Source organism: Rhinopithecus bieti, unplaced genomic scaffold (assembly GCF_001698545.2).
Source record: "Rhinopithecus bieti isolate Rb0 unplaced genomic scaffold, ASM169854v2 scaffold_20175, whole genome shotgun sequence".
Lineage (NCBI taxonomy): Eukaryota > Metazoa > Chordata > Mammalia > Primates > Cercopithecidae > Rhinopithecus > Rhinopithecus bieti.
The window spans coordinates 1,316,978-1,331,528 of NW_016809984.1; the positions used below are offsets into that span (position 1 = coordinate 1,316,978).

The 14,551-nt window shown below is 38.6% G+C and overlaps 1 protein-coding gene across 4 annotated transcripts in view; it reads left to right on the forward strand.

Moving 5' to 3' along the window:
• The window catches only part of SSBP1 (single stranded DNA binding protein 1), a 12,725-nt gene extending 2,134 nt beyond the window's left edge, over positions 1-10,591 (forward strand). For 2 of the 4 annotated variants that reach the window (XM_017891074.1, XM_017891073.1), the window contains exons 3-7: positions 2,247-2,307; positions 3,673-3,813; positions 4,009-4,096; positions 5,564-5,652; positions 10,126-10,276. In XM_017891074.1, the coding sequence (XP_017746563.1) occupies positions 2,247-2,307; positions 3,673-3,813; positions 4,009-4,096; positions 5,564-5,652; positions 10,126-10,169 (423 nt within the window). In that variant the 3' untranslated portion in view covers positions 10,170-10,276. Of the gene's footprint in view, positions 1-1,014; positions 1,111-2,246; positions 2,308-3,672; positions 3,814-4,008; positions 4,097-5,563; positions 5,653-9,870; positions 9,962-10,125 lie in introns of all 4 variants that reach the window. The other 2 variants (XM_017891071.1, XM_017891072.1) reach the window with 2 other exon arrangements.
• The last annotated feature ends 3,960 nt before the right edge of the window (positions 10,592-14,551 follow it).

Here is a 14,551-nt window from a genome sequence, read left to right on the forward strand (position 1 = left end):
AAAAAAAAAAAAAAAAAAGTTCTTAGTTGTTAACAGTAATGTTACAGTATTAAAATGTTTTAAATGAGAGTTAAAAGTTTAATTTTAAAAAGTATCCAGGTTAAATAATCCTTTCCTAATCTTCTCCAGTAGGCCTTGATTTTTGTGTGCCCCAAATGAGACATTGTTACCATGTAAGATTTATGAGCTCTTGCTTGTCTGAGCACTCAAATGAGTACATTTCCAGAATCATGACACAGGTTCTCATTAGCAGTTTGATTCTGTAGTATGTTGTACTCATATCTTTATTCTCTTATCCACACTCTGCCCCTAAGTTTAGTGATAGGATTAGATAGCCAACAGCACCCTGGGAATTGGTGTTTATTTGATTGGTGGGCTTCTGTTTTTTATATTAACAGTACTGCCACTTCGAAAATGTTTCTCTGATAGAATGGCCAGCTCTCTCAACTCTGAATTCAGTGATGCGTACTCCCATCTTTACAGTCGCTCTTGAAATTGAGGAGGCAGCAAGGGGCTTTGGGAAAGTAGTAGCATTGGTGTCAAAGGGCCTGGGCCTTGAGATCACTTGCCACATACTTCCTGCGGGATCTTGGGCAGGTTATGCAGTCTCTCTGAGGTGGTTTTCTCAGCTGTAAGTGGGGATAATTTTACATAACTTGTAGATTTAGTTTTATAATTGATAATAGATAAATCTCTTAGCTGATAGTCAGTAACCATTGCTGCTATTATGTGGTAGTGACTACCTTTTCCGACAGTGATATGATTTTGACTTGGACGGTCGAATCTTTGTGTTTAATCAAAGAACCAAATTTATTAGACCTTTTCTGATGTACTGAAAGCATGAAATTTCCCATGAAATATTTATAGAAATTGTATTAGGCTAAGCTCACTACTGAAGCTGTTTAATTTTTGCAATAACCTTGTGAAGTAGATAATACCTATCATAATTTTTGCTGATTTTAAAATGAAACACTTTAGGTTAATCATATTTGAGGCATCCTAATTCCTTTTAAGGTCTGAAGGAGCAACCAGGGGAAGGCAGTTACATAGACACAGGGAATCTGACTTTGGAATATGTTCCTGTTGCTGTGTCAGAAAGTCACTCATGTGGTTAGTTCAAGAGTGTATTGTTTTATTGAAATTTAACCTATTTCTCATTCTCTAAACCAGCAGACCCCAACCTTTTTGGCACCAGTAACTGGTTTCACGGAAGACAATTTTTCCATGGAGGAGGCGGGTGCCGCGGGGATGGTTTGAGGATGAAACTTTTCCACCTCAGATCATCAGGCATTAGTTAGATTCTCATAAGGAGTGCACAGCCTAGATCCCTCGCATGAGCAGTTTATAATGGGGTTCGCACTCCTAAGAGAATCTAATGCCACTGCTGATCTGACAGGAGGCGGATCTCAGTAATGCTTGCTCACTGCTTGCCGCTCACTTCCTGCTGTGCAGCGGGGTTCCTAACAGGCTACAGACCTCTACTAGTCCTTGACCCTGGAGGTTGGGGATCCTCCTCTAAACTAGCTCATTGTTATGCCTGAGAGTGAGGCTTTGCATTTATTCCACACCTCCTGACACTTGTTTGATCATTGCGTATGTTATTAATGAATCTACTTATTAAATTATTAATTATAAAACATCTCTTTTTACTCTCCTTTGGCCTAATGATGGATTAAATCAGTACCCATGTTGGATCTAAATTTCTTAATTTCTAAAGTCTACTGTAACCAAAATATAGTAATAATATACCAGTTGTTTATACTAAAAAAAAAAAATTAGAGGATGTATATATTGGATATGTATAGTACTTTTTGTCTCTCCAGCTAATGAAAGCTGGATTTTGAAAATACTTGGCAGCAACTCTTAGGTACAGGTTGGATGTACAAATATTATCATACTCTGTAATGTTAAAGTCATATTATTTTGACTTTTCCTTTTGTGTGCAAACACAGAAGTGCCATAATCAGAGGGACTGTCGCAAAATAAACAGGGGAGTACTATAAATTAACTTTTGAGCATGCTTCTGGTACCTTCCCTATACCTTTGGGCTTCTGCAGTAGGCTGCACTTGAAGTGTTTGCCGGGTCCTTCTGGCACTCTTTTGGGAGAACATGAGAAGAGCTTCTCTTCTCTTCTGGAATTTACAGGAATTACTGACTATATGGTGAATGAATGTGAGTAATTCTTCCGTTTGCTTTTGCCTTTCCTAAAAAATTAAAGCCATGTTACTACTCATTTGTTCTGTAGGTACTTCGTCAGTTTGTAAGACATGAGTCCGAAACAACTACCAGTTTGGTTCTTGAAAGATGTAAGTAGCTAATTTCCAAGTTTAAAATGTTATTTTTAGTAATTTGCCAATCTCAAATGTGCTGTAGAAGAGTTATCATTCTTGAGTTAACCATGTTATCATTGTGCTTTTAGTTTATGTTTGCTCTTCAGATCTTAGCCTTGACCCATCAGGCTGTGGAGACATAGTATAAACTGAGCCCCTATTCTCCTTATCAGCCGGTTACTACTCATTCTCATCAACCCTGTCCTGCATAAGAATTTCCGGCCGGGTGCAGCGGCTTACGCCTGTAATCCCAGCATTTGGGAGGCCGAGGTGGGCAGATCACAAGGTCAGGAGATCAAGACCATCCTGACTAACATAGTGAAACCCTGTCTCTACTAAAAATACAAAAAACAATTAGCCGGGTGTAGTTGGGGGGGCGCCTGTAGTCCCAGCTACTCAGGAGGCTGAGGCAGGAGAATGGCGTGAACCCGGGGGGGCGGAGCTTGCAGTGAACTGAGATCAGGCCACTGTACTCCAGCCTGAGCGGCAGAGCGAGACTCAGTCTCAAAGAGGTACGATACAAATTAAGAAAAAAAAAAATAAATCATAGCATGGAAATTTCCTTGTAGTCATGGTTATCTGAGTCTTCCCAGATTATATTAGTCTGAGATTATAAAAGATATTGTTTCTTCCCAGAAATATTCCCTTGTATTTATAAAGATTTTCAGATCTCAGATTTGTTCTTTTAGCTCCACAGTCAGTTAAAAAAGATATCTTAAAGAAGATTTTAAGATTTAGAGCTTACAGTTTGTTTCGTGGGGCTGCTTTCTCTATGACTATTTTCTTCTTTCTTGACAGCACTCTTTGCTTTCGCAACCTCTCCTTATTCATTCCTTAACTTATTTTCTGATCTTCCAGAACTTGGGTTTTACTTAATACAGAGATTGAAGTTGCAGTGATATTTATAGCCTTTCTTCTGGACATTTCTCTCAATCTTGGGTGTGGATTTCTTTAGTGGTCAGCTTAGAGGCTGCTATAAAAAAATACCGTAGACCGGGTGGCTTCACCAACATTTATTTCTCACAGTTCTGGAGGCTAAAAATCCAGGATTCGTGTGCCAGTATGATTGAGCTCTTGGTGAGGGCTGTCTTCCTGGCTTGCAGATGGTTGCTTTCTCACCGTGTCTTCACATGGTGGAGACAGAAGGTTCTGAACTCTTCCTATAGGGGCACCTCACCCTCATGACGTCATCTAAGCCTAATTACCTTTTAAGGACCCCTACCTCCAAATACCATTACATTGAGGGTTAGAGCTTCAACATACAAATTTTGGGGGAAGGGGCACAAATATTCAGTCTATAGCAGGTTCTGTGTCTCATTTGGTCTTGGTGTTGTGTTTCAGCCCTGAATCGTGTGCAGTTACTTGGGCGAGTGGGTCAGGACCCTGTCTTGAGACAGGTGGAAGGAAAAAATCCAGTCACAATATTTTCTCTAGCAACTAATGAGATGTGGCGATCAGGGGACAGTGAAGTTTACCAAATGGGTGAGTAGAAAAGATGGGGGTTTAATTTTATCAGCAATAAATAGATACTGTTTATTACCAGTTGTCTAATTTAGAGATAAGCCACTTGAAACAAGATCTGTCTTTCTGTTTGTTCTCTTAGAAATTGTGACATTGGTTTTCCTGGGCATGTTGTCCGTTGGCATTTGTAACCAGTTTCCTATTCTTGTGATTTAGGTGATGTCAGTCAAAAGACAACATGGCACAGAATATCAGTATTCCGGCCAGGCCTCAGAGACGTGGCATATCAGTATGTGAAAAAGGGGTAAGTTGAAGAAGGAAGGATCTTATGGATTGAATGGTTTAAAGAACTGATAAGAAGTGTTCTCTTGGCAAGGAGTGTGTAGCCTCTTAAATCCCTGAGTACTACTAATGACTGTATTAATTTAAGAGGTATTTACTAAGTCCTCGATACTATATGCATGGCGTGTTGCCATGTGTGACTAATTAAAAGGTATCTAAAACATAGTTTTAGCTTTCTCAGAATTTACAGTTTAGGGCAAACAGGGTGTGTACATAAATAGAAATAGATGAGGCAGGAGAGAAGGCAAAGTGGCATTTGAGCAAGTGGAACATCTGCTTTCAGGAATTCCTGTGCCTCTGTGGCTGGGGATGCTGAGTGTGGCTTCTTGCCTGTTGGCTGCCACATGGTGTTCCAGCAGACAATCAGTAATGTCTGAAGCCTGACACGCCGACTTCATCTTCATGGCTGTCATTTTATATCTGATGATTTTTTATAGGCTTAATAGTTCCCTTTTGGAAGGCTTGGATTGAGTATGTATAAAAAGTATGTTTTCGAAAGTCATAGAAGTACAAAATGGTGTGTGTAACAGCAGTTGTATTGATAGTTAATATGTTTAGAAATGTACTTGTTTTGTAGAAATAATCAAAACAAATTTCATGAAAAAGAATTTAGCAATCACTACAATTTTTCTTTTCAATAACTGTATAGGTTTTTTCCTATGTATCTTCGTTGCCCTTTATGTATGTGTTTATGAATATGTGCACATGCACACACACATATAAGGTATTTCAAGGAAACTGTCTGCATTCCCACTTACTGATTGATGGGTTTGTGTGGGGGTGGGGAGCACCTGACATTTCACTGATCTTTCTGTGTTGTACGTTTTTGGTGGTGGTAGACTCTCAAAACTGGTGCTATTGTCATTTTTCCACTCTTGAAAATCATGATTAGGTTACCTAGTTTAGCCTTCTAGATAGCGTAGAAATAGTCTTAGTAATTACCTCTAAGCTGATACGGTGTAGAAATAGTAATTAACTCAGGGTAATATTATACTAAGCTACAAATTCATATTTTGCATTTTAATCATCTAAGTTTCTAAGGTCATGGAAAAGAATTGATAAGTAAATGAAAATCAAGTCTGTTAGGGACTCCAAAATCAAAGGTCAGGGAAAATGATACATTGTAAATTATTCCTAGAGATTTAAAGGTTGCCACTAAATTGCCCTTTGAACTGTTTTCATTTTTTAACTTCCATAAGAGAAATAGCTGACAGATGAAAACATTGTCTGTTTTACCTAGATGTTACCAAGTCTGTTTGTACACTCTGTTTCAGTACTTCTAATCCTGAACCTTGAGAAGTGGTAGCAAAAATTAGGTTATGTACGATTATATATTTCATCCTTGTCATATATTCAGTACCACCCCGACCTGACTCTTATAAAGCGTATTAGGATCTCAACTAAAAACTGTGCATTTTATTTATATCAGGTCTCGAATTTATTTGGAAGGGAAAATAGACTATGGTGAATACATGGATAAAAATAATGTGAGGCGACAAGCAACAACTATCATAGCTGGTAAGAAGCTTGTGAAAATAGCTGTTTTTTCGTTTTCTCCTTTTCTTTTTCAAAAGCTTGGCTACATTGTAGCTAACGAGGGTTAAGAGTACCAGTACTTAGGAGGTAAGGCAACTCACTGGAAGATGTCCATGACTCTGATTTCTCTACATGGTAAGAGTCTCTACATTTATCCATTCCTTTAAAAAATTATTTTTATACTCAACAGTCTGAGTCACCAGTAACTTTTGAATAAAACCTAAAACTGAAATGTCCATCCCAGTACTTATTGTTGAGAATTACCAAAACTGAATGTATTGTCTTTTGGAAGGCTCTAGCCCTAACCAGGAAGAAGCATATGCCAAGATAAGAATTACACTAATGAGAGTGTGCAGATTTATTCGGAACCTCTTTGGTACTTAGTGTGCTGAAATTTCTATTTGAAATTAAGATTTTTTTTTTAATTTTATTTTTTCTGAGACAGAGTCTCACTCTGTTGCCCAGGCTGGAGTGCAATGGCACGATCTCGGCTCATTGCATCCTCCGTCTCCCCAGTTCGACTGGTTCTCCTACCTCAGCCTCCTGAGTAGCTAGGGTAATAGGTGTGTGCCACACCGCCTGGCAAAGTTTTGTAATTTTCATAGAGATGGGGTTTCACTATGTTAGGCTGGTCTTGAACTGCTGACCTCAGGTGATCCATCCACCTTGGCCTCCCAAAGTTGTGACATTACAGGCATGAGCCACTGCGCCCAGCCAAGAAGTTTTTAATATTCTCTTTTTTTGTTTTTGTTTTGTGACAGTGTCTCGCTCTGTCAACCAGGCTTTAGTGCAATGGTGTAATTACAGCTTACTGCAGCCTCTACCTCCCCAGGCTCAGGTGATCTTCCCACCTCAGCCTTCTGCCGAGTAGCTGGGACTACAGGTGTACACCACCACGCCTGGCTAATTTGTCAATTTTTTTGTAGAGATGAGGTTTCACTACGTCTCCCAGGCTGGTCTCGAACTGCTGGGCTCAAATGATCCTCCCACCTCAGCCTCCCAAAATACTGGAATTACAGGCATGAACCTGTAATGCCTGGCCTAATAGTCTCTTTAAACAAAATACAGTACAACATAAAAAAGATGTACACGTAAAGGTTAAAGAAGATTAAGAAGATATCCCCTAGGAAAAGAGTTTTTAAACTTTTGAAAATGCTATAAGAATTTTGAAAATGGTATAAGAATTTTGAAAATAATACACCCTTCTGGATGTCTGCAAGTGACAATAGGACATTTTTTTCAATATAAAATTGTGTTATTTTTAAATGTATTAATGGAATCTAAATAGCATAGCAATGTGATACCTACTAGCCTGTAAAAAAAATACCGATTCAGCACCGATTCAGCATTTGGAAAAGATTACATTATTCTTTTTTCTTTTGAACCTTGTTTTACTGTTTTTATTTTCCCCTCAGAAGTGTATCTAATAATAATGATATAGTGTAGAGAATTCTTTTCTTACCCTATTTGTAACAAAAATGCCATACATAAACAGAAACTTTAAAATATTTGAAAGAATTCTATGACAAATTCTCCTCAATTGACTTATCATTAAAGTTGTTTTAGTACCTAATTGACCAAAACAATTTTAACGTATTTAAATTATATTGGAAATATGTCTTTAAATGAGATAAGTGGTGCTTTTTTCACTTCTTGAGTAAATTGCTAAAATTAGACACTGTGAATTTTGTGCTTTTGTTTTATGGATTTTTTTGTGCTTTTTTTGTGCTTTTGTTTGTTTTATGGATAGAAATACTAAGAAATAAGAAACCTTTTTAAAATAAATACATGGCAATAAGCTAAATTTTACTATATGTCTCTGTGTTTATGAACTTCTGAGGTATGCCCAAATTAGATAATATTTTAAAATTAATTTTGGGTTGGGTGCAGTGGCTAACACCTCCTAGTCCTTTGGGAGGCGAGGCAGGTGGATCATTTGAAGTCAAGAGTTCAAGACCAACCTGGTGAACATAGTGAAACCCTGTCTCTACACAAAATGCAAAAATTAGCCGAGTCTGGTGATGTGTGTCTGTAGTCCCAGCTACTCAGGAGGCTGAGTCATGAGAATTGCTTGAACCCAGGAGGCAGTGTTTGTAGCAAATTGAGATCACACCACTGCACTCCAACCTGGGCAATAGAGCAAGACTCTCTCAAAAAAAATAATAAAATTTTTTTTTACTATGGAAAATGTCAAACATATATGAGAGCAGAAAGAATGGTGAAATGAACTCCTACCATTTCGCTTCAGTGTCAGCTTATGGACAGTGTTATATCCATGCTTCCAGCCACTTGTCGTCCACCTGGATTATTTTGAAACAGATGCTAGACATAAGTTTATTCATAAATTTCCATAGGAATCTCTAGAAGAGAGGGTGTCTTTTTGAAAGTGTAACTACTGCGCTATTATCACACTTAATATTAATATATTACTGTTAAAATTTTAACTAAATATCATAGTGTTCATATTTCCTTGATTACTTCATAAATATTCATACATTATATTACATGGTTTCTACCTTAAGTCTCTTAGATTTTCCTTTTATCTTTCTTCTTTCCTTTGCTCCAGAGTTCATGTCTTAACCAGCATACCTTATTAATAATTTATAATTTGTTGTATAGAATGCTCATATGTTTTCTTACTGCTAAGTTTCTTTGAAAGTTTATTAACCTTGAAAAGCAGTGTAGGTATTTTCCTACCCTCCTGTGGGTCCCAATGTAAACCAAGAGTGTGGGGAAAATTTAGATTGTCGGATTATTATGTTGTTAGTAACCAAGCTAAACGGAAGCATTTCAGATGATCTGCTGTTTTGTTTTTTTCTTGTCACTAGGTTCCACTAGCAAAGTCAGTTTCCTTTAGTTTTATGTCTGATGGCAAAATTGAGCTCTTTAGTGACATTTGAATTGAAGAAAATAGAGCTTATTGGTTGATCTGTTATATTGGTGATTTTTTTTTCTCCTAGGGATCCTATCTGTAACTTAAAAATCACTACCAGTGGATGGCACTCTTGGCTTTTTCCACAGTGATATTTGAATAGTCTCTTCTGAAGTAACCGTTCTAGACCAAAACATTCTAGTTTTTGGAAGATTATGGTCATGAACAAATATTCAGTCCTTGCTGGATAATTTTATGGTTACAAGAATCTAGATCTTTTGGAATTATAAAGGAAATGCAGTCATTCCTCCATGTCCCTTGGTTCTGCATCTGTGAATTCAACCAATCACAGATCGAATATATTTGAAAAAAAGAAACCAATAAAAATAATACAACAACAAAAATACAAGCGAAACAATACAGTGTAACAGCTGTCAACATACCATTTACCTTGTGTTAGATGTTGTAAGTAATCTAGAGATTTAAAGTATACAAGAGGAAGTGCATAGGTTATATGTGATTACTATACCATTTTATATCAGGGATTTGAGCATTGTGGACTTTGGTATCCATGGGGGTCCTGGAACCAGTCCCCCCATGGATACTGGAGGATGACTACTACTTGCCTCTGTTCTTTTGTTTATCTTTAGCTAACTCCCTCTGGAATAGCATTTTAAGAGCAACATTTGATATTTTTGGATAAAATGCTAACTCTGTGATGTTGATTCATAAAAATGTTCCCAAGAATTGGTATATTAAAATTATTCTGGGCCAGGTGCAGTGCTCACGCCTGTAATCCCAGCACTTTGGGAGGCCAAGGCGGGCGGATCACTTGAGGTCAGGAGTTCAAGACCAGCTGGCCAACATGGTGAAACCCTGTCTCTATTAAAAATACAAAAATTAGCCGGGTGTGGTGATGCACACCTACAATCCCAACTACTGGAGAGGCTGAGGCGGGAGAATCGCTTGAACCCAGGAGGCAGCAGTAAGCTGAAATCACACTGCTTCACTCCAGCCTGGGTAACAGAGACTCCATCTCCAAAGGAAAAAAAGAAATTATTCTGTTTTATAATTTAAAATAAAACTTCTTCTATTTGAATTTTAAAGTTAAAACATAAATAAATCCTGTCATTGCTAACAGGGCCACATATGGACTCTTACTCTTTCCTCTAGACCTCCAGAGTGTAGAATGTGATCTACTTTTATCCTTTTCCCTGAGGATGTGCTGCCTGGTGTCATGGCATCTGCCTGACCATTGCAAGCATCCAATTTTGTGACCAGTTCTTTTGCAGGAAATTGTTTCTAAGAAGACTTTATCTTCTTTTCAGGGAAGACAAGAAATATCCCACCTCTTCTAACAAAATCTGAATTATTAGAAAAGCAGCCAGTGCCTAACTTTTAGCTCCACTTATGCCAACTGTATGTATACCTCTCATGAGCATAGCAAGTTATTTAATATTTTGAAAGTTTGTCTAAAATCCTTTTAATGAACAGCACTAAAGTTGTATGTATTAGAGGAGAATTACTGAATGAGATGGAGAAAGAGTTTTGAAATTAATATTTACATTTTGGCTTTTTTACAGATAATATTATATTTCTGAGTGACCAGACGAAAGAGAAGGAGTAGAAAGGATGATTCTTCTTTGGCCATCATTGGGTACAGTCTCATTTCTAAGTCATGTATAATCTTTATCGCTCCCAAGGACAAGAATTAAAATACTCTTTTACATAAAATGAGTGATAATCTTTTTTCTGACTGTCGTTCTCACTCTCCTTTTTGTGGTATAATCTTGGTATCTACTATCTGTTACAGCATTTACTCGTTTATTCTTTTAGGGGTGGTTTCTATGTACAGGCATACAAAATAGTAAACTTTCAGGCTTTTTTGTGCTATGGCAAAAGGATAAATATCCTTTGGGAAGGTCTCCTGGTTTTTGTATGCACTTCTCTTACAATATCGATTTGTCCACTCAGTGAATTTACTGAGCATCACTGTATGTGAGACATTTATCCCATGTTTGTAAATACTGATTTTCTTACTGTTTTGCTCTGTAGACATGAAGGCAAGGACTGAATCTTCTGTTTGCCTGCACTTTAAACAGTGCTTTACACAGAATAGCCACTCAGTAAGTATTGACAGATGAATCATCCCAATGGGATTCTAAGCTTCAGCTCAAATTGAAGGGGGTTGTTGAGCAGTCGTTAGTGTGTAACCTAAACATCTTTAAGACTAACCTACCTTCTTCATATCTTTTGTTTTTAGACAGTTGTTCACTAGTAGCATTTATGAAACATAGTTTACCAGCAATAAGGACCTGAAATATAATTAGAGATGAAATCGTTCATCTCCAGGTGATGCCACAGGAGCTGTGGTTCTCTTCTATCTTTCTCTGCCCCTCTTATCTATCCTTTTAGCGTCTTCTGCAGAACTCTTCTTGGGGAAGGTAGAAGAGGATCCTCGTAACAACCTCTGTCAGTGCCTCCCTTAGAGTCTTAGGTCCTACATTTTCCTTTTGTTTTTCCACGTGGATTGTTAGGTACATCATGTGATCTTACTTTTTATTACAAGATTCAGGAAATTTTAGAATACTAATAATTTACCAATAAAGATGAAATAAACTCAGTTTTTCATGCATCTTTTGCTCTTTACAGTTTGCATCAGCTCTCCCAAGGTCTGCCTGCCGGTTTGCTGCTGTGTCCCAGAGGTTGGCTGCCACTGTGCAGGTTGTTTTGTTCAAATGGTAGAAGTCTCTCATACTATCTAGGCCACTCTGTCTCCAGTTTGGCTTCTGACCCAGCCTATATATTTGCTCCCCAGCCTACATGTTCTGTCCTCTCTGCCTGAGAGTACAAGTATAGTGCTAACTGCAGCTTAGGTCATATTGGACTTTATTAGGTTCAGAATTCACAAGCTATGTTACAGGTCCATGACTTTTTTGTCTTAAGGTATTTTCTGCACACTTGAGTAGCTTTTTAATACTTGCAGTGCATTTTGGTTGAGGAAAGATGGAATTTTTAGCTTTATCCTCTCCTTGCCCAGGAACAGTAGAACATTCATTGCTGTTTTCTCCTGCCTTTCTTTTTCCTGCAGCTGGGGCTATTAATCAGCATATTAACTCTGCTCTCTTAAGTTCACACATTAAAACTGCCTGGTGATGTAGTCTTTATTCCTTTATGCCACATTCCTTAAGCAAAATTGTGAAGTGTAAAAATTTATCTTTTGAGCAACTCTATTTCTTCCATCAGCACAGCAACTTTCATATGCCTTAAATGTTGTGAGAAATTATGCAGATTAATAGTCCTGTTTAAGCAGGGTGATAAATCTCTGCTTTGGGAAAATGACATGCTGAACAGAAGAGCTTAATTACCAGCCCAGAGCAGTTTCTGTGTCCAGAACGCAGGGGCGGAAGAGGATGCTGTGCTGGACCACTGTGAGCCGAGGGGCTCTGCTTTAAACTCTTCCCTGAAGGTTACCTCTTCTCTCCACGCCTCTGAAAGGCTGTGGGGCTGAAGCAGCAGTGCTTTGTCAGACTCAGGTGTGTAGCGTGCAGTCCTCAGCATGCATATGATTCTAGCAGACTGATTCTCACCTCAAGTCAGTCAGACTTGCTAGGTAAACTTTGCCCACCCCTAGGAAGCCCCGTCTGCTGATAAACTTTCTCCTGCTCCCTAGCTAGTCTAGGCAGAGCACATGTGGGAATATGATAGCAGTAAAATACTGTAGGGATCTTCTAACCCAAGCTTTGGGTCTTGCATTTCCCTTTTTGATGTGATAGTGTCAGAGAATAAACTCAGAAAACTGCACTGTGACCTCGATTTGGAGGTTTCATGTTAAATGGTAAGACGAATAGTATACCTAGAAGAATGGGAGAAAAAGTATCAAACAGTATGTCCAGGGTATCCCGTTTTTGAAAAATAAGTTGTAATTAAGATATGCTTAAAGTCTGGAGGGAGAAACAGGATGTTATTATCTCTAGAGAGGGTGATTATGTGTGATTTTCCTTGTTTCTTTACCATTTATATATATATATTTTAGCATTGAACATACATTTTATAATGAGAAAAAAATAAAACTTTATTTGGGGAAAAAGATCTTTCCATTATTTCTGAGCCAGGCTTACTTTACTCATTCACTTTTAATGAGTACCACTTCACTAGATGTGAACAAGAAAATCTTTTACATATTTTCCCCCGCCATCTGCATTTTAGCATCTCATGCTTGTATGATTCATTCATCTATTAATACGTGTACACAGCCCAAAATGATGTACTTTAAACATCAACCTAGCCAGGTGCAGTGACTCATGCCTGTAATCCCAGCACTTTGGGAGGCCGAGGTGGGTGGATCACGGTGTCAGGAGATCGAGACCATCCTGGCTAACACGGTGAAACCCCATCTCTACTAAAAATACAAAAAATTAGCCAGACGTCGTGGAGGGCACCTGTAGTCTCAGCCACTCGGGAGGCTGAGGCGGGAGAATGACGTGAACTCGGGAGGCGTAGCTTGCAGTGAACCGAGATTGTGCCATTACACTCCAGCCTGGGCGACAGAGCAAGACTCCATCTCAAAAACAAACAACAACAACCTATATGAGATCTACTTTTTGATGCCTTTACAGTTCTCAAAGAATCAATCATTTCTTAAAACACACTGGACATTTAATTCAGAGATATCTAAAAATACCAAAGATATGTTTCTGTGGCAGTTGTGACAATAGAGTATACATTTCTTTGGGAATTACTCATCATTGCAATGTGGATTACAGCTTAACTTTTGCAGCTCAGTTAGGACAAGTTAGTGCTGTTTTCCCTTTGTTCCCAAATGAGATCATGCAATTCTTGAAGGCAGGGCTTTCTTTTACTCAAACCACCCTTTCCCCCAATCTAACTCAGCCTAGCACAGTGACATGAAGATTAATAAATGTTTGTCATTCAGTTAGGTGGGACTCAAAAAGAAAATGAGGGCAGGATCACTTTACTGTTTTTCTGTCAGAGTTTGCATAATATTCTGTGAAGATCTGTGGGAGTAACAGCAAGAAAATCATTGTGGAAGATGAGAGACAAGTCCAAGGTTAATGAATTACAGGGAAATCTCTTAAGATGAAACAATAATCATATTAATGACTGACATTTCTCTTCTGGTTACTATGTACTAAGCACTAAGCGAAGAACTTTTTATCATTGTCTCATTTAGCTATTCTAAGAAGAAGGTACAATAATCCCATTTTACAGGTGAGGAAACCCAAAATCGAGAGAGGTTAAATAACTTGTCAAAGTCATGCATCTTCCAAGATGCACACCTGGAGTTTGAACTCAGGTATGTGAAGTTTGCATTTCGCTTTCTGCCCACTGCCTGCTTCCACTTGCATTCATTCTCCATTGGCCCTCCATATCCACAAATTCCCACAGCCAACTGTATTTGTCCATTTTCACACTGCTATGAAGATACTACCTGAGGCTGAGTAATGTATAAACGAGGTTTAATTAACTCACAGTTCTCCATGGCTGGGGAGGCTTCAGGAAATTGATGGTCATGGCAGAAGGTGAAGGGGAAGCAGACACCTTCTTCACAAGGCAGTAGGAGAGAGAGGGCACAGGGGAAACTGCCACTTTTAAAACCATCCGATGTGGGGAGAACTCCCTCACAGGCAACAGCACGGGGGAAACGGTCCCTATGATCCAGTCACCTAGCAGGTGCCTACCTTGACACACGGGGACAACAGTTCGAGATGAGATTTGGGTGGGGACATAACCAAACCATGTCATCCTGCCCCAGACCCTCCCAAATCTCATGTCTTTTTCCCATTTCAAAACCAATCATGCCTTCTCAACAGTCCCCCAAAGTCTTAACTCATTCTAGCATTAACTCAAAAGACCAAGTCCAAAGTCTCATCTGAGACAAGCCAAGTCCCTTCCACCTATGACCCTGTAAAATAAAGTTAGTTACTTCTAAGATAACAATGAGGGTACAGGCATTGGGCAAATGTTTCCGGTCCAAATGGGAGAAAT